We start from the raw sequence: 18,758 nt of genomic DNA, 5'->3' as shown, positions 1-18,758 counted from the left end.
CAGAGAGAAATGGGTCTAGTTGTGTTACTCTTTGGAGGGTTGGTGTGGACTTGTTTCCACACTGTAGGGAATCTAATCAAATTGATGGATTTATTAATTTTCAAATTATGGCTGCATCATTTGGGTGTGAGATTGTCAGGCACTTTCCACAGGGCCAAAAATCAAAGGTCATATCCGTGTGGACAAATACCAAACATTTCTTCTCAAATGGATTGTGATGATGTAAGAAGACAGCTCATTACCACCTTCTACGGAGGAATTGGCAATAAATACTGGCTCAGCCAGCGATGCCCAAACCTAAGAATGGATGGAAAGAAAGCATTGGTCAAGAAATGGGTTGCTAATCATCACTAATCCACTCACTTAAGACTGAGACTGGGGACCTGGGGACCTGGGGACCTTACCAGCCAGGCTATTGACCACAGTTATACCTCACAAATTTAATCTCTGGTTTCTTGGGCTAAACAGAAATTTCCCAATAACCTGCATCAAGGTTATATCGGTGGAAATGTCTCTCCTTCCATCAGGTATTCACAAAATAAGCTATTTCTTCAGTAAATTGTTCTGTGATGCTTTGCGGTGACAGCAGCTTGCATTGATATAGAGAAGATGTACAAGGATGTTGTTGGAATTGGAGGATTTGAACTATAGGAAGAGGCTGACTAGAATCATAGAGACGTACAGCACAGAAACAGTCTCTCCAGTCCAACTCATCCATGCCGACCAGATATCCTAAATTAACCTCGTCCTGTTTCCCAGCCTTTTCAGCCTCTCCCTAAAGCTCAAACCCTTCAACCCTGGCAACATCTTTGTAAACCTTTCCTGAACACTTTGAAGTTTAACAACATCTTTCCTTGGCTGGGACTTTTATTCCCCGAAGCACCAGAGACTGAGGGCTGACTTTATACAGGTTTATAAAATCATGAGGGACATGGATAGGGTGAATAGCCAAGGTCTTTTTCCCAGAGTAGAGGATTCCAAAACTAGAGGGCATAGGTTTAGGGTCAGAGGGAAAAGATTTAAAAGGGTCCTGAGAGACAACTTTTTCACGTGGAGGTTGGTGTGTGTGTATGGAATGACTGCCAGAGGAAGTAGTGAAGGCTGGTACAATTACAACATTTAAAAGTCATCTGGATGGGTACCTAAATGAGAAGGGTTTAGAGGAATATAGGCCAAGTGCTGGTAAATGGGACTAGGTCAGTTTAGGATATCTGGTCGGTGTGGACGGGTTGGACCGAAGTGTCTGTTTCCATGCTGTAAAATTCTGTGACTCATTCCGAACATAACAAATTTCCAAGATATTTCTCCAAAGTGGAGCAAGCACCCTGGAGGGTTGTAGGGGTGGTGGTAATTAGAGACAGAGAAGACCATAGGGAGATTTAAAACCAATTGTAAAAATTTTAAAATTGCAGCTTTACTTAACCAGGAATCAAATGTAACTCAACAAACAAAAAAGATATCATGGGATATAATGAGCATTCGGATGCAGCTGCAGGGTTTTGGATCACTTCAAGGTAATAGAGAGTGGAAGATCAGAACGGACAAATACCTAGCATTTCATTAATTTAAGTTGTTCCTTCAGTCAGTAAATAAATTTGTCTACATACTAATGAAGCTGGTATTCAGTGGGCCAGAAGGACAAACAAAGAGCCCTGTAGACCTGCAAATGAGTAAGGGAAAGAGATTACTTGCTCATTCCTTTTGGTGCCGCCCTGCCTCAAGTAGGAATGTATGCTAGCATGCTAGGACCATGCTTGGAAGTTCTTGCCCTGCTGCCTTCTCTTGTCAGATTATAGTATTTAGTCATCAGCATGCTACTGTGACTTGAGATTGAGGTAGATAAAAGTTCACCCAGGTATTTGCTTTTGTAAATATAGTTTTGTAAAACAAGTCTATGACATAGAGTAATCTCAGCTGCCATCTAGCTTCAGTACATACAGATTCTGAGATCAAAGCTGCCCCTCAGTTTAAGGTCTTCATTACTTGTTACACAATGTAAACATCAATAAGGGATGGTTTCAAAAAAAAGAATGTGCGGCTCATTACAGTTCTGTTTGTTGGACGTGACATTATTCAAATACCTTGCAGCATGTGTCTTTTATAAAAACTTTTACTGCTCATTTCAAACTTCACTGGGGAAAAGCTTGCACATTGCTATGCCTCTCAATGTCCTACAATTAATAATTTGAAAATTTCTTGGCTTCATTACAAAATCTTAACATTTTTGGAAGAATTAAACCAAGAAATAGACAATATTGTCAATAAAGTAAAGAGTAATATAATTATTAATTCCTTTTGCAGATTCTCACTGTTACACAAGATAATAGTTTAAATATATGCAGATTATTAACTACTTTGTTTCTTGGAGAAAGCATCCATTTTTAACTTGGAAACAATGAAGTTAGAAATTATTCTGGGCAAAAATAGTTCATGGATGCTGTACAAAACTCTCCGATACTTTCTGCCAGTATCTTAGAAGAATTCTATTTATGACAAGTGTGATACAAATGCTTTAAGTGTTAACTTGCCTCACACTCTCTTGTTGAAGTGACCATTTTATGGTTGAGCCTTGGCAGTGTGTGACAGAAACATAAGTTAGTCTCAAGAATCTTGTCAATAAACCAGTAATGTTAGAAAGACAGTTGACAATATTAAACTATTTTAACACCCACTCAAAATATATCTTTTTATAAATTAGAAGTCTGTAATGCTAGCAAGTCACAAAGCAAGTTAAAGAAGCTTGACTTCTTAACTGTCAGTGCTTGATGTCTGAGAATGGTGATTAGGCTCAGTGTTAAATTACAGAGCATTGGGTCAGATCTGAAACTCCCTAGGTTAACTTAGCAGTGTCATTTGTAACAGGCGACAGGGGAAGACCCTGGGGCAGTAACTCTGGAGATTTAATGGCCATGTGTCGCCATCTCATTAGTCACAGTTGGGAGACACAGAAGTCCTCAGACAAGTGCTGTAATAGTCAAAATTGGATAAGGCTTTGAGGTATGTCGTAATTACCATTAAGGGAATTATAAAACAAGGTAGCTGCTACAAGGAGTTTGGGTATTTTGTTTTCTAACTGGCATCCAGCTGAGGAATAAGAAGAGGTTTGTGCTGCAGTTCATGTTAAATACGGTATTAAAATGCTGACTGTTAATGGCATTTACTGTGACAAGCAGTATCAATCCTCAGAAACACAATCTCATTTACTAGATTTGGGTACAAACAGGAATTCAATGAAGAAATGGAATTATGCAAATACACAACTGCTTAGTAAAGATTTAAAATATAAACCACTTCATCAAAACAAGTCTCTAGCTGTTGTCTTTCTATGTGCAGACCTGTAGGGTCGAGAATTTTCTCAGATCCACTGTAACTTTACAGTAAAATAAATAGGGTTTCTGCTGAAGATACAGCAGCAAAGTAAAGAAATTCCTAAGAAACTCCCAAGATACTGTCTAAATAAAATTCAGTGATGAAAAGTAAAAGGGAAACTTTCTGGTTTTTTTTAGCAAGAGAAGCATTTGTTATGCTTCAATGTATATATTTCATATATTTGTCTAACAGTAAGTTTGCATGTTAATACTATGATTTGAACTTGATCTCAGCATTTATGCACATAAACGAGCAGCTATAACTTTTCTTAACCACTCCCAATTCCTTTCAGAGTGAAGATTCAGATGAAGATGAGCCTTGTGCTATCAGTGGACGATGGACCTTCCAGCGGGATAGTAAACGATGGTCACGGGTGGAGGAATTTGACGTTTTTCCACCAGTAGAGGTTACAAATGGCATCTCTGTTGATACCACTTTGCTGAAAAATGCAATGAGTCATGAGAGTGTACTAACTGATCTGAGTGAACGGCAAGAAGTGGCATCAATTCACAGTGCCAGCAGCACAGAGAGCAATGGGGCAAACATCCGAAAGAACATAGAGACCACAAGGACAAATTCTGAGATCGGTGTGATTTCCTCAGGAAGCACGATTAACAATGTTGAATCATCTAGTACCCTCCCTTCGCCAAAGGACATCTCCAGTTTTACTTTCAGTGCAAAAACTGAAAGGAACACAAAATCTAAAGCCAAGAGCTTCTTAAAGAGAATGGAGAGCCTGCGCATTAAAAGTTCTCACAGCAAGAAGAAACTTCCTTCAAAAAATAACCTGGTCATCAGTGGGCCCGTACTCCAGGAAGGCATTGATGAAGAAAAATTGAAACGCTTGAACTGTATTGAGATAACTGCACTCAATGGCAACCATATGAATGCTTCAGTGATACGAAGTCAAACTGTTTCTTATTCAACACAAACAAGTAGCAGCAGCAGTCAGTCAGAGACAAGTAGTGCAGTCAGCACACCCAGCCCTATCACCAGAACTCGCAGCCACAGCACTTGCAATAAGCGAAGTGGCATGTATTTAGAAGGCTTTGATCCTTTCAGTCAGTCAATGCTGAATGACACCAGACAACAAAACTTAAAGAATCAGAAGGGTGTAGAAGAGGACATCATCTTCTATATACCAGAGGATCACAAGCCAGGCACCTTTCCAAAAGCACTTTCAAATGGCAACTCTTCCCCCCAAGACAGCACTTCTGTAAACTGGAGAAATGGAAGTCTTCATGGTCATAGACACTGTAGCCTTACTCGGGAGAACAGTGCTGACAGCTCAAAGGAATCTAGTTTCGGACGGAGACGAAACTCATGCAGCTCTTCAGGCAGCTGTCTTAGTATCTATGACAATGTGCCTGGGTCCCATCTTTATTCCAGTACTGGTGACCTGGCAGATCTAGGCAATGAGGAGGACATTTTCCCAGAACTAGATGACATTCTACACCATGTCAATGGACTACAAAGGATTGTAAACCAGTGGTCAGAAAAGCTTTCTGATGAAGGGGATTCAGACTCAGCAATGGATTCTATTTCTCCTTGCCCATCTTCCCCCAAACAAATACACCTGGACATTGAAAATGGAAGGGTCTCCCCAAGTGATATTGACAGTACCGGGAACTCCATCATTGAGACAGAGGATCAATCAGTAATCCGAGAAAGGAGGGACTCAGGTGTTGGTGCATCACTGACAAGATCTAACAGGTCAGTAAAATCACTTGTAATTACAATGTCACAGGAAATTAATTACTTTGAATAATATAAGATCGTTAAACATTGGAGCATGCATAGACAAAGTACAGCTTCCTTTTTGGCAAATTAAAAGAAAGACCCATTTCACATATGCTGCTCTTTGATTGTGTCCAGGTACCTCAATACTTAGAAACCAGCACAGTTTCTCAGTTGCAGAATTCTTTAATTTGGGGAATATTGAATAGTGCATTCACAGTAAATGTTTGTATAATTAACATGAAAGCTGAACAGTCTATATTTTTCAACTTATATTTTTAGTGGTGGACTGCTAAGTCTGTTACACCAATCTGTAAAATCCAGTTCCCTCAGACTAGGGGGATCCCTGGCTTCCAACCCTCCTCACCAATGACCCTCAAAAATATGAAACAGAAGTCCCTATTAACCATTCACTCTTGAATTTCCTATTCCTCTCAGTGCTTTTATCAGTTCGTGCACTTATGGCAATCATTCTCTAATGCGTATAAACAAACTTACACTCTGTATTTAAAAGGTTAAGGGGTGATCTGATCGAAGTCTTCAAGATATTAACAGAAAAAGGGCAGGGTAAATAAACTTTTCACACAAGTTGAGGATTCTAGAATAAGCAGGCCAAGTCTGAGAATTAAGGCTAGAGTGTTCTGGAGAGACGTTAGAAAGCACTTCTACACATAAAGGATGGGATATGTTTGGAACTGTCTTCCACAAATGGCAGTGGATGCTAGAAATGTTGTTAGTTTTAAATCTGAGATAGTTTTTTTTTGTTCAGCTCAGCAAAGGCATTAAGGGATATGGGCAATAGGCAGGTAAATGGAGTTAGGCCACAGATCAGCCATGAAGTCATTGAATGGTAGAACAGGCTTGAGGAGCTGAATGGCCCACTCCTGTTCTTATGTTCCCGTGTATCACTTTTTACCATTTCCCTGTCGTATTCCACTTTTGCTCCCACCTGATATTCACTGACCCTTACAATCTTGCACTGCCAAGTTTCCTTTAAATTGATTCTTGAGATGGTGCTTATTTCCCCTCCCTGATTGAAATAAAGACTGCAGTTGAGGGATTTTTCAGTGAGGTTCTGTGAATTATTAATCCAGTAACATAACCGCTACCCTAATGCCCCAGTTTTCTCTATTACACACATCAGAACAGGCTTTATACTTCAAAGCAGAGCTGCATGGTATTTTTTTGAAAATCAGAAATGAAACGTTCTGAAGCAATGTGTATGTGTGTAACATATCACTTTGAAACTGACTAGATAGTCTTCTGGTGCTATCCATAACCTTTTATTGTCACACTTTATGGATCTGTATTAGAATATCAAGAATACTTAGAATATTTAAGTATATGCTAAAAAAATAAATTTTAATTGTGAGTCTGGGACTCAATTTATATAGGATGATTAACTGGTAACATGTAATTTTAAAACCATGTTAAAAATAGGTATGATTACATTGTATAGATTTAGTCTTACAGCAGGCCCACTAAAGAAATCTTGTAATAATCTACTTTGCTTTTTGCAATGCTTGGTACACTTACTGAACTTTAAAACAGATCTTGCAGCTGATTTAATGCAGAAGGAATATCTAAACCCACTTTAATTGTTCCAGGCTTCATGCGTGATGTGAATATTTCTCTTAATCCTGTTGGAGTAATTGGACAAATAGGACCTACATGCGAGATAGCTACCAAAAAATAATGATACTCTTGACTTACTTAATATTATCATTTAATTAAATAGACGGCAGAGATTTCGCTGGGGCAGTTTCCAGATCTCACACAGACCAAGTTTGAATTCAGCATCCCTGCAAATCAACAGCCAATCTGTGGCCCAGATGAACCTCCTTCAGAAATTCTCTCTCCTGAAGCTCACCGCCCTCATGGAGAAATATTCACCTTCTAATAAGCATGGATTTAACTGGTAGGTACTGGAATATAACAAAAGGACCATAAATAAATAATATTTATCAAAATTTTTGTGATAAACCTTTGTCATTTGGTAATTATCTAAGTGTGAACTCTAAAGTACCTTTGGAATGCATGTGTCAGTGACATCTTATCTTATAAACAGAGTCAAAAAGGAAAATCCAATGTGTCAGTACCAAATATCATTCACGAGCATTTTCAAATCCCATAGTTTAAAGAATAAGGTAGATAATCTGTAACTACTTTCATTGATGGTAAACACTGGTCTAATATGTAATAGTCTAGTGTTAAAATATCAAATTGCTTTCCAGAGTAAACTAATTACATCTACGTCAATCTGAGGCTACGTCTAACACTGCGTTTCATGATCAGGATCAAAGGAGGTTGTAGGTCGTCACATTCCTGTTGCAACTGGTATCTGAGATTTGGGGCTGGGTTTTCCATTTTTATTTGATGAGAACTTATGGGACCTCGAGTAATCTTGCACTAGATTATGTGCATTGCCTTGCATTTGGCCATTGGAGGAATGGCCTATCAGATTTCCAGTCAACTTGGGAATCATTCCAGTATTCCACATTATTTGCCAAGGAGAGAGAGTGAACATTCAGAAATAACCTTACATGAATCACAGGCTGATGGCCAGTCTCTCAGGCTGTCATGTTCACATTCATTTCCAAGGCATGGTTTGTGCATCATGGTAGCGGGTTGTTTTCTGAGACAAAACCAGGCAAACAGCCATATCAAAACAAAAATTGGGAACATGCTACTTTCAATTCTTCTTTGTTGTTGCCCCCATTCCCCCTCTCACCCACCTCATTATTGTACATGAACCCTTTAAGAATAGATACTTTAAGCAATTTCATTGCAGTGAATTATTTGGCCAGTTACCCTGGAATCATTACCAAAAATGGTAACTTTCTTTCCAAACCTTTAAGAATGATAGTACATTTTTTCACAACATCCAACAGTACTCTCATTGTCTAATCCATTCTAAGAAATGTTTATGACTGCAAATATGACTCTCCAGTCTTCCTCGATCTTGTAACAGTAGCGCTTTGTATATCTAACAGAACAATACCAAGTATGTTTCTTTTGTGGATCGCACATGATTTAATGATTAAGTTAAATGCAGCCATCTATCCTTAATTCACCGGAGATTTTGATTACACTTGCCATTTCAAGAACCACATGACACGCATAAACTGTGGATATTTACTTGATTTCTCCAGAGTTACTCATCAAACTATGTTTCCCTCTGGCAATATCTGAGCTTTCACAGCAGTCCCATACCTTTGTAAATGATAGTGGCCATTCCAACTGCCTCGGGGTTTAAGAGACCAGGCTCTGGTTACACAAAAGCCACATTGTCAAATGGTTGTTCAATCCAAGTCTACAAAAAGTGGCATCAGTTCGTGCAGTGGAACATTAGATTTCATTTTGCCATGGTCACAAATCAACTAGAGATCACTTCTGTTTTGTTTTGCCCAGAGCTCAATTTTATCATTGACAGTAGATCATGTCAGTAGTGTGGCCAACAGGCCCTAGTGTTTGTTTGATGTTTCAGCATTTTTTAAAAATCAGTATCTGATTGGATTACTGACAATTAGAGAATCAAAGCGGATATTGGTACTTCATAGAGGATGCCAAAAAGAACACGGTCTTGGCAGTGGCATAATGAACGAATGCATGCCAGGCCGTTTCAAATAAATAGCAACTGAAAAATGAGAATTAACCCTTAATCTCCTGTTAGGTTCAGGGAAATTCCTGTATCACTGGAGCAACCCAAGTTTATTTACAGTTTGTACTCTATGATTATGAGGTAAACATTGATATTAACAACAGTAAAGATACTTAAACAGCTGCTCTACTTGATTAACTCCAAAGATTGGGTAAATTTTAACTATTGACTGAACATACAAACTGCCAGTTAGGTGTAGACTGGCTGCTATAGAACCTGCGCAATTTTTCATTTCACGTATCACTCAGTAATTGCCAACACACTCAATCTCTGCCTCACTAACAGCAAAAACCTGTTTGAACTTTACATCAAACTGATTATCCTCAACTTCATCCTGCTCTTCTGTCATTCCTGCTCTCCTGTCATTCCTGCTCTCCTATCCTGTTCCCAAACTCGATATGATTTGCTGCCGACAAGTAACCATATTGTTTGCACCCCCTCATCCTGGCAATATCAAAGCAAGAATACCTTATTAAAAATGACTGCCCCCTCAAGACAGTATTGTTAATTATTGGTTGAGGATGAGGCTTCACTGTGAAAGCTCACATAGTTTCAGTAACCTGTTAATGTTCTTTGTCAATGTTTCCCCAATAAATAATATTTATTAAAATATGATTTCAGAATGTATCTAATCCTTATCATTTCCTTGTAAAAGAGACAGCTTCTTAAAGATATTGTTGACACTGCTCCTCACTGCCTGCTTTATTGTGGTTGTAGTGCCTTGGCTGCATTGAAGTCCTTCCAGCTGGCAGCGTAAACACAATTCAGAATGTCTGGAATTGCAGTCCAAGAGTGCACTGCCCTTTTTCATTAAACTGCCAATATCCTCATCTAATAGTCTAACACCTTTGCAGATTCACCCCTCTGTGTGCTGTATTTTCTTCCTTCCTCTCCCTGGACCTGTATAAAAACTCTATGCACATCAATCGAGCTCTATTCCTAAACTGTATCACATGCATTGGTACTCATGTTGGTCCATGTTCACTCTTTTTTCCAGGGCTGTTCCCAAGTTTATGAAGAGGATCAAGGCCCCAGACTACAAGGACAGGAATGTTTTTGGGGTTCCTCTGCTAGTAAATGTCCAACGCTCAGGGCACCCGCTCCCTCAGAGCATTCAACAAGCCATGCGCTTCCTCCGCAAACAGTGTCTGGACCAGGTCAGTATCTTACTACGGCGATTGTGAAAAGGAGCCACAATGGCAGTTAATCACGGTTCTTGTGAGCAATGGGCTGGATTTCGAACCCCGCCTCAGATAATGTATTGGCGTCAATAGGTTTAAATGAGGTCAGTCTAGCCAATGCATCCCCTCCAGGGCTTGAGGATGATGAATGATGAATCTCATGCAGCAACTACCTCTACATTTCCCAGCAGGTTAAGTGTCCACCCATGAAGGGCTCAAAATCTGCCACTTTAAGGGATGGATCCTTTGCACCTCAGTTGTTTGTTGTTCCTTTATGTTGGACCCAGTCCTCTGGGCCCACATTTCTGCTTGAGGCTTTGGCCCTCAGAGTGTCAACTGAGCACAAGAAAAATGTCTCCTTGGATCGTTCAGTCTCCAAAGGCATTTCGCAGTGAGTCTATCTGTCAGTCACCAGCTTTCACTGGGCAGGTAGAGATGCTAAATCAAGGAAGCAGGATTAAATTGTGTTAATTACATTTTAATTATGTGCTTTTCAATGAAATTTCAGCTACCAATGAGCACGTTTCCTGTTTTGTTAATTTCCCATCGGTGACCTAATCGCTTATAGTTTCCTGCTGCTGGGAGTTTTAATGCATATCACTCTGCAGAATTCTCCATGTCAATTCACCACCTTGGCCTGCTCTAGTAGGACTTCACAAAACTTTCCCTGGTATGCTTGATGGTGACAAAAATAAATTGGTTTATGGCATTTTTGCAACTGAAGTTGTAAAAGGTTAAAGTGCGATATTTGCCATTTCGTTTAATACAGGAGACTTTATTAAGATCAACTTAAATCTGACCAAACAGCCTTGCTTATTGAATGCAAGTCACTTTTTTTGCTGCCATTGTCATTGAACATTTCTTACAAATGTTTTTAAAATCATGTTTTTACTATTGTCAATCAACAGGTTGGATTATTCCGGAAATCTGGAGTCAAGTCCCGGATTCAAGCCTTGCGGCAGATGAATGAAACTTGCACAGACAGCGTAAACTATGAAGGCCAATCAGCATATGATGTGGCAGATATGCTTAAACAGTATTTTAGAGATCTGCCTGAGCCACTGATGACCAGCAAACTCTCAGAGACATTTCTTCAAATCTACCAGTGTAAGTAATAACTGAAAAGAAAATTTTGCAGTATAGCAGATGTTTTCAGATGTAAGTACAATGGATAGTCTTTGTACTTGATTAATGTTCAAAGTGAAATTTTGAGCATTAAAGTGAAAGACAAGCTCCAAAATCACAAGACTGTTCTTGTGCCCAGCTGCCTGTCTCTTATTAGGCTTTTAACAGGAGTCCGAGGGGTTAGATCTCTTGTTTGACAATGTGGCCATCCTGTAGGACATGGTGTCTCATTCCATCCGTCCACTGGATCTCTAAGATTAATTTGATATTATATAGAATACATCTAATGCATTTGTAGAAAGGGTGTAATGGGGCAAACTGGTAGACTTCATCCTGTGAGGGAATATAAATCTTCTACTTTTTATGGTCTAAAGTTCTTTGATTGGATTTACAAACATCATTGGAGGGGCCACCCAGATGCAATTGTAGCCTCCCAAAGGCATTTAAATCATGGCAACTCCCACTGATCCAGCAAACATTGCCTGGGTCCTGCGAAAGCCTGGGATAACTGTATTAGGAATAGGGGTTTGCTTTGGGGAAATGGAGAAGCCCATGTTTCATTTCGAACAACAGTGTTTGCCAGGCAGGTGATGAAATAGTACATTTGAACACAATGGTATTATACCGTGTTTGGCACTTGCAAACAAAGAAATCGATTTATCTTGCTATTTCTGAAGTTCATAGAAGTGGTTTAATAATGCCACGTTGTAATTTGACATGTTCTGTCTGACAAGTCTAGGAACATGAGTTTGTCAATAATTTATGTAAGTAAAGGTCTGATAGGTCACTGTTTAAATGTCCCTGTTGATTCATTTCTTCTTGTTCCTTCCTGTATAAATAATCTGAGGGTGTTCTATTTTAAACTGGTGCAAATTTTGAAGATTATGCATGTTTTGAAGATTGTCTATATTTTGCGAAAGTACTATATTTTGACAGTAATCTATTTGCTCTCAGTATCAGGATTTGTTAAGTGTTCTCTCTGAAATAGCTTGCATATATTTACGGCTCAGCTCATAGCACAAAGAAAACAAAATAACTTTGCGTGGACTCATCAATCATCCCATGCTGTAACACTCTTGGCCTCCTAATAAAAATATAAAACCTTAACCATACATTTAAGAACCAAAAAGGAAGTTGTTCCTTCTGTTTGGGATAAAACAGTATGCATTGAATTTTTGTCAATGTTAAAATATGCTCTGTGACAATAGGTACTTTGGCTTTCCATTCTGCTCAACATAAAAACAACATGTTAAAAACATACAGTGAAATAAGGTCCAGGAATCAGATAAGTGTTGAAAGTTGTAGGAATCCTTTTTGTTCTTTTCACTAGCATTCTCTCTCTCCTCTGAAGTCAGGAATGGAAAGTGGTTGACTTCTTTTTAATCCCAAACTCTGTTCTGTAAATTGTCATGGCAATTGTGTCGTCTGTAGTGAACTGTCAGCCAAGGAGAGACCAGCTAATTTCAAATGGCCTGAAAATTTGAGTTTTTTTTCAATCTGCCAGGTCTAATTTATTGCTAAAGCAGAAGCGTCCTAGTCTCTTACGGTTCAGTTCTATATTGCCACGGCATTTATCCACTTAAAGTATCTCAGCTGAAACTCAAGAAAAATACATCAGTTTCCACTTGCATTTTTATTTCAATCACCAGCCTTCTGTCTGAATCTGTGAGTGATATTGTTTAGTTATGAGCTTTGGACTTTGATGCTTGTGCCCATTCGTAACTCTGCACTGTACAGTCATCATCTCAAAATAGTGCATCTTATGTGAACCCCTTTGAAGTCTATATCAATCTGGTGTTTTATAAAATGCAAGTTTTCCTTCCATAGCCATAAAGCACCTTCAACATCTCCTACTTCAAGTCCGGAATGTAAATGTTGTCTTACTAAAAAATATTATGCCGCAGATGTCCCGAAGGATCAGCGTCTCCAAGCAATCCAGGCTGGCATCATGCTGCTGCCTGATGAGAATCGTGAGGCCCTGCAGACACTTCTGTATTTCCTGAGTGACGTCACCGCTGTCGTGGAAGAAAACCAGATGACACCTACAAACCTGGCAGTGTGCCTGGCTCCTTCATTGTTTCACCTCAATACTCTCAAGAGAGAAAACTCATCTCCCAGGTACTGTTCTGGGAATGGAGGTTCTGTGTATTTTAAATTTAAAAAGGAAAATGATATCTGTTCATTGATTAGCTCACTTTCTGAATACAAATATACTAAATCTATAATACAAAATAGAGTCATTGAAGAAACATTTGGACAGGTACATGGATGGGATAGATATGGAGGGATATGGACCAAATGCCGGCAAATGGAACTAGTTTAATTGTGAAAACTAGGCAGCCTGGACAAGTTAGGCCGAAGGGCTTGTTTCCATGCTGTAAACCTCTGACTCTGTGATATATATACTCAAGAGGATCTGTTGCACTAGTTACACATCTAAGGAGTCCTGTAATACACAGTGGGTTGGATCTTGACTTTGTACAATGGTATAAAATAAAATGAAAATAAATTATGGGACACATAAAGTTTGTTGGCAAGATCAGTAATAGCTGAAAATGTGTTGCTGGAAAAGCACAGCAGGTCAGGCAGCAGCCAGGGAACAGGAGAATCGACGTTTCGGGCCTAAGCCCTTCTTCAGGAATGAGGAAAGTTTGTCCAGCAGGCTAAGATAAAAGGTAGGGAGGAGGGACTTGGGGGAGGGGAGTCGGAAATGCGATAGATCAGTAATAAACCTACAAACATATTTACGTACCGAGAATGGCAAAACATATCCAGATGTACAGGGAGAGCAGTGACACACACCTACATAGATATTTTTCTAATCAACCTGTTCAGAGGTATCACATCTACAATGTATAAGGGAAGGTCAGTCACCATTGGATCAAGGAGAACAGTAGGAAACTTGGAAAAAAACAGCTAAATGGGGAAATGCACCCCCATTTCAAGTCACCAACTAGAGAAGAGAGAAAATTTCATTCCCAAAAAAACACACAGACGTCAGACTCTCAAGCTAAAACAGTTCAAAAATGCCTTTTGTCTGGCATACATTCTAACTATTTATTGCGTGAAACTATAATGTTGTCATCCATCAATGGGTAAAATTGATAAGGACCTCTTGCAAGCGCTGTCCCCACGCAGAACCACGGCCTCAGAAACCTTAATTAAAATAGAGCCTTGACCTTGCCATCGAGTCTACCATTTAATTTAAAGGCCAGTCACATTCAGGTTGGCTCCTGATGCAGAGACAAATTACTGTGGGTTTATCCGAGTGAAAGGATTTTTACTCACTTTCATGTAAGTGTGTCACATAAATTGTGTATCCTAATTGTTGATCCTTGTGTAAGTTTACAGGACTTGTCAGTGTTTAATAATCCTTTTGTCCAGTTTAACAAATAGCTGTGCTGGCACCTTGGTGTCTGTGCTGTTGTTCACTAGTCATCATGTATTAATGAGATCCTTGTCCCTTATTAATCCCAGAGTGATACAGAGGAAACAAAGTTTGGGCAAACCTGACCAGAAGGACCTGAATGAAAATTTGGCTGCTACGCAAGGTCTGGCCCACATGATCGCTGAGTGCAAGAAGCTTTTCAAGGTGTGTTTTGTTTGTAGATTGTGCATGATTATGCTGATCAGTTGTGTTTTGGAATTTCCTGTCATGAAAATCACTTCTGATTGAAAGCTGCTGAACTGTGAAATGTGCTTCTGCCTTCATGAACTGCAAGCATGTGAAATACCTGTCATGTGGGAAAAAAGGCAGGAGATAATAGAGCCAGACTAGGTAACAAGAGCCAGTACAGGTGAAATGGGCCAAATGGTCTCCTCCTGCACTGTAATAATTCTGTGATTCCAACAACCACAGCTGCCCTCAATGAAAATGAGTACTGGATTCGGGTAAGGGATATCTGGATTCTGGACTACAGCACAATTTTGCCTAAGACTTTGCGTCTTCCCAGATGTTCAGGTGTCAGTTTGTGAGGTTTTCTAACTTTAGCCTGCTACCAGGAGAAAGAAAACAGACTAATCAATGTAACTGCTGATTGTTCAGTACCAAACTAAACAGCATCAGTAGAAAAGTACTTATGTGTGTTGGTAGTATGATTAGCTTGAATATGTTTGTTTCCATAGATCCCAGAGGAAATGATGAGCCACTGCCGTAACTCTTACATGGAGCAGGATTTGCAGCCAGTTAGTTTGGAAGAGCTGGGCCAAACCTGCCAGGGTGAACCCTCGGCCTTCCAAACGTACCTGCAGAACGACATTGATAGTCTCCTGAAGGAGGCGAAAGATAAATTCAAAGGCTGGGTCAGCTGTTCAACATCAGAATCAGCAGAACTTGCCTACAAGAAGGTAATTGCTATTGTTTAAGGCATTGTCTGTTGACACCCGCAACAGCATGCTAACCAGAAACACACATGCTCATGTTTCAGGGCCTTCTACATCACATGAAGTTAATGTGCGACAGAATATGGAAAGGCTGCATTGTGCATGTGCAGAGAAGAAGCACGATTTTGAAATGGGATACAATGGTGAGGGGGGTGTAGAGTGAATCAGAACATGACAGCATTGGTGGGGTCCCATCAAGTGCACTTCTAAAGTTTTAGGCATTTCTTTGGACCATATGGTCCCGGGACATCTGTCAGGGAAGTCAAAGGATTTTTGGTTAGGCAAGAGGTACTCTTTAAAATGGTCAAATGTAGACATGAATATGCATCAATCAATTTACTGTGAAGCTCACTGGAACTGTCAGCTAAGCAGTCAAAATCAAACTCAACTGTCCAAAGGACATGTCAAAAGTGTCCACAGGACCTGATTAAAAGCAACTGATGAATTCAGCTAAGAAAGCATTTAAACAGCCTGCCCTCTAAAGAATTGAAAAGAAATATTTGGAGTGTTAAAAAACTGATTGCTTGCTATTCCCCTCTATCTTTTGGCATAAGCCAAATTGGATTACTGTCACTTTACTGATTTCACAACCACCGTTATCACAGTAGCTTACCTGCCATTTCAGTTTGATTGACAACTCCAAATGGTTGTAAACTTTTTGAAGTGGCACAATAAATAAATTCCATCTTTCTTTAGAAGACATTTTTTTAAAATAAGGCATTATTTAGTGAAGGAATGTAAATATAATGTAAGGCATTATTTAGTGAAGGAATGATAGAGGAGCCTGCAATACCCCTTTTAGTCAACCTTTTCATATTTCATTATGGCTTCTGAGCTCTACCCGTGGTAAATAATAAGCAGGTTGGCATGGTAAGAACAAAGGATAGCAATGGGAGTGGATACATTGGCACTAAGTTGGCATGGGAGCTATAACAGGCCATGGTGGATGGCTAAAGGGGCATGTTCACATGAAGAGTATAAGGGGATCATGTGGGTGGCTGGAGGAGCACAGGTGGGCATGGAGGCTATGAGATGTCATAAGGAGTGCGTACAGAGCCTGGTTGGCATGGATGGGGCATGGGAAGAATGGGGTGGGAGCAGTGAGTGTATGAGCACTGTCTCGTATTTTATGTTTTATTTTGCTGAGACTGCCATATGGTGACAGTGCCTTCTACTCTCGTTCCGGAGTTGTCCAGCCCAAGTTCTCATATAGCCCCAGGACTACTCCAGACAAAGAAATCCCAACAAGCAGCCATTTTAAAGGGCAGGTTTGCAGACTCAACAATACTCAAAACTCTGCATGTCTGAGTGGTGAACTAAAATCCATGCATTGGTCAGCTACAAAAGCTCAGGGTCTTGATGTTTTTGTGGATGTTATCAAAAATCCACTTACTTTGGCTACATGTGTGAAGAATTAAAAAGGTTTACAGTGCAGCTTTTTTCCATCAGGTATGTGATGGGCCACCTCTGAAATTGTGGAAGGCTTGCATTGAGATTCCTGGTTCACCAGAGGATGTTCTCTGGCGGATTGTACGTGATCGCCAACTCTGGGATGATGACCTTCTTAGTTCAAAGGTCATTGAAAGTTTAAATAGTCAAACGGACATCTATCATTATGTGCAAACCAGCATGGCCCCACACCCGACCAGAGATTATGTACTCATAAGGTAAATATTTTTAAACTCTTTCATGTATCGTTTGCAAGGTTAAACAAAAAAAGACTTTGGATTAGCCAGCATGGCTTTACATTGACTGTGTTGTTGCAAACACCAATACAAAGCAGGCATGTTTGATCCTTAGTTTGTGCAGTTAGTTAGTCTCAGTTCAATGGCAGGAACAATACTTTAGTACTGAGCAAAGGAGCTGGAAAATAATAACCTATGGTTTTCATTACTATCTAGTGAAATCCTCCAGAATTGCCTGTGTATGGCCATTGGACAAATCAGCAACAATATTCCATATTGTTGCAAAACCTGTCATGGTTTGCCCATGAAGAATGTGTCATTGTGGGGATTCCTGGGGGACTGCTACATGAGCCTATTCTTGCAGAAGGGAAGAGAAGACATGAAAAGTAATTTGTAGAAATAGTGACCTAGATCCTCCAGTGAGCAGTGATGCTGGATCAACCATCCCTGCTGGCTGCAAAGATATTTCTTACCTGACCACTTTGCATCCTCCTGTACCAAGTGATTGTTTGCCACAGTCATCCACAGATGTGGCCGTCCACTTTTCACAACCTCTACTGCCATAGGGAAGGTGATGGCCTCCTGTTTTATCACTAGCTGTTAATCCAGACACCCAGGTAGATTAGATTAGATTACTTACAGTGTGGAAACAGGCCCTTCGGCACAACAAGTCCACACCGCCCCGCCGAAGCGCAACCCACCCATACACCTACCTTTACCCCTTACCTAACACTATGGGCAATTTAGCATGGCCAATTCACCTAACCTGCACATCTTTGGACTGTGGGAGGAAACCGGAGCACCCGGAGGAAACCCACGCAGACACGGGGAGAATGTGCAAACTCCACACAGTCAGTCGCCTGAGGCGGGAATTGAACCCGGGTCTCTGGTGCTGTGAGGCAGCAGTGCTAACCACTGTGCCACCGTGCCGCCCACGGTGTTCTGGGGACTCAGGTTCGAATACCAACAAGGCAGATGGCAGGATTAGAATTCGATCTCAAAAATATCTGGAATAAAAGCCTAATAATGACCATGTCAGAAAAATCCATCTGGTTCACAAATGTCATTTAGGGAAGAAAACCGCCATCGTTACCTAGTCTGGCCTCCATGTGCCACCAGGCCCAACAATGTGGCTGATCTTAAGCTCCCTCTGGCAATAAATGGTGGCTTAGCCAGCAATGCCCTCATCCTATTAATTAATAAAGGATGTTCAGGCAAATTTCAACAGCTTTAAGGAATTTAGTGGAGTAGATGAGGTACAGTGAGGATATTTGTTGTGTTAGGGGGCTGGGTCAGCTCTGAGGGAGTGGGAGGATATTTGTTGTGTTAGGGAGCTGGGTCAGCTCTGAGGGAGTGGGAGGATATTTGTTGTGTTAGGGAGCTGGGTCAGCGCTGAGGGAGTGGGAGGATATTTGTTGTGTTAGGGAGCTGGGTCAGCTCTGAGGGAGTGGGAGGATATTTGTTGTGTTAGGGAGCTGGGTCAGCTCTGAGGGAGTGGGAGGATATTTGTTGTGTTAGGGAGCTGGGTCAGCTCTGAGGGAGTGGGAGGATATTTGTTGTCTTAGGGAGCTGGGTCAGCGCTGAGGGAGTGGGAGGATATTTGTTGTGTTAGGGAGC

General features: G+C 40.4%; 1 protein-coding gene across 4 annotated transcripts in view; it reads left to right on the top strand.

Moving 5' to 3' along the window:
- dlc1 (DLC1 Rho GTPase activating protein) overlaps positions 1 to 18,758 on the top strand; it is a 480,352-nt gene that overhangs the window by 455,044 nt on the left and 6,550 nt on the right. For all 4 annotated transcript variants that reach the window (XM_087988376.1, XM_087988381.1, XM_087988374.1 and 1 more), the window contains 8 exons: positions 3,662 to 5,082; positions 6,845 to 7,024; positions 9,765 to 9,924; positions 10,857 to 11,055; positions 12,978 to 13,191; positions 14,551 to 14,665; positions 15,199 to 15,420; positions 16,906 to 17,123. In XM_087988376.1, the coding sequence (XP_087844502.1) occupies positions 3,662 to 5,082; positions 6,845 to 7,024; positions 9,765 to 9,924; positions 10,857 to 11,055; positions 12,978 to 13,191; positions 14,551 to 14,665; positions 15,199 to 15,420; positions 16,906 to 17,123 (2,729 nt within the window). The remainder of the gene's footprint in view (positions 1 to 3,661; positions 5,083 to 6,844; positions 7,025 to 9,764; positions 9,925 to 10,856; positions 11,056 to 12,977; positions 13,192 to 14,550; positions 14,666 to 15,198; positions 15,421 to 16,905; positions 17,124 to 18,758) is intronic.

This window comes from Chiloscyllium plagiosum, unplaced genomic scaffold (genome assembly GCF_037043375.1).
Source record: "Chiloscyllium plagiosum isolate Xiang-an unplaced genomic scaffold, Cpla_swu_hap1 HiC_scaffold_1, whole genome shotgun sequence".
Lineage (NCBI taxonomy): Eukaryota > Metazoa > Chordata > Chondrichthyes > Orectolobiformes > Hemiscylliidae > Chiloscyllium > Chiloscyllium plagiosum.
Note: the sequence above shows the minus strand (reverse complement) of the source record. Positions and strands in the feature narration are given on the sequence as shown.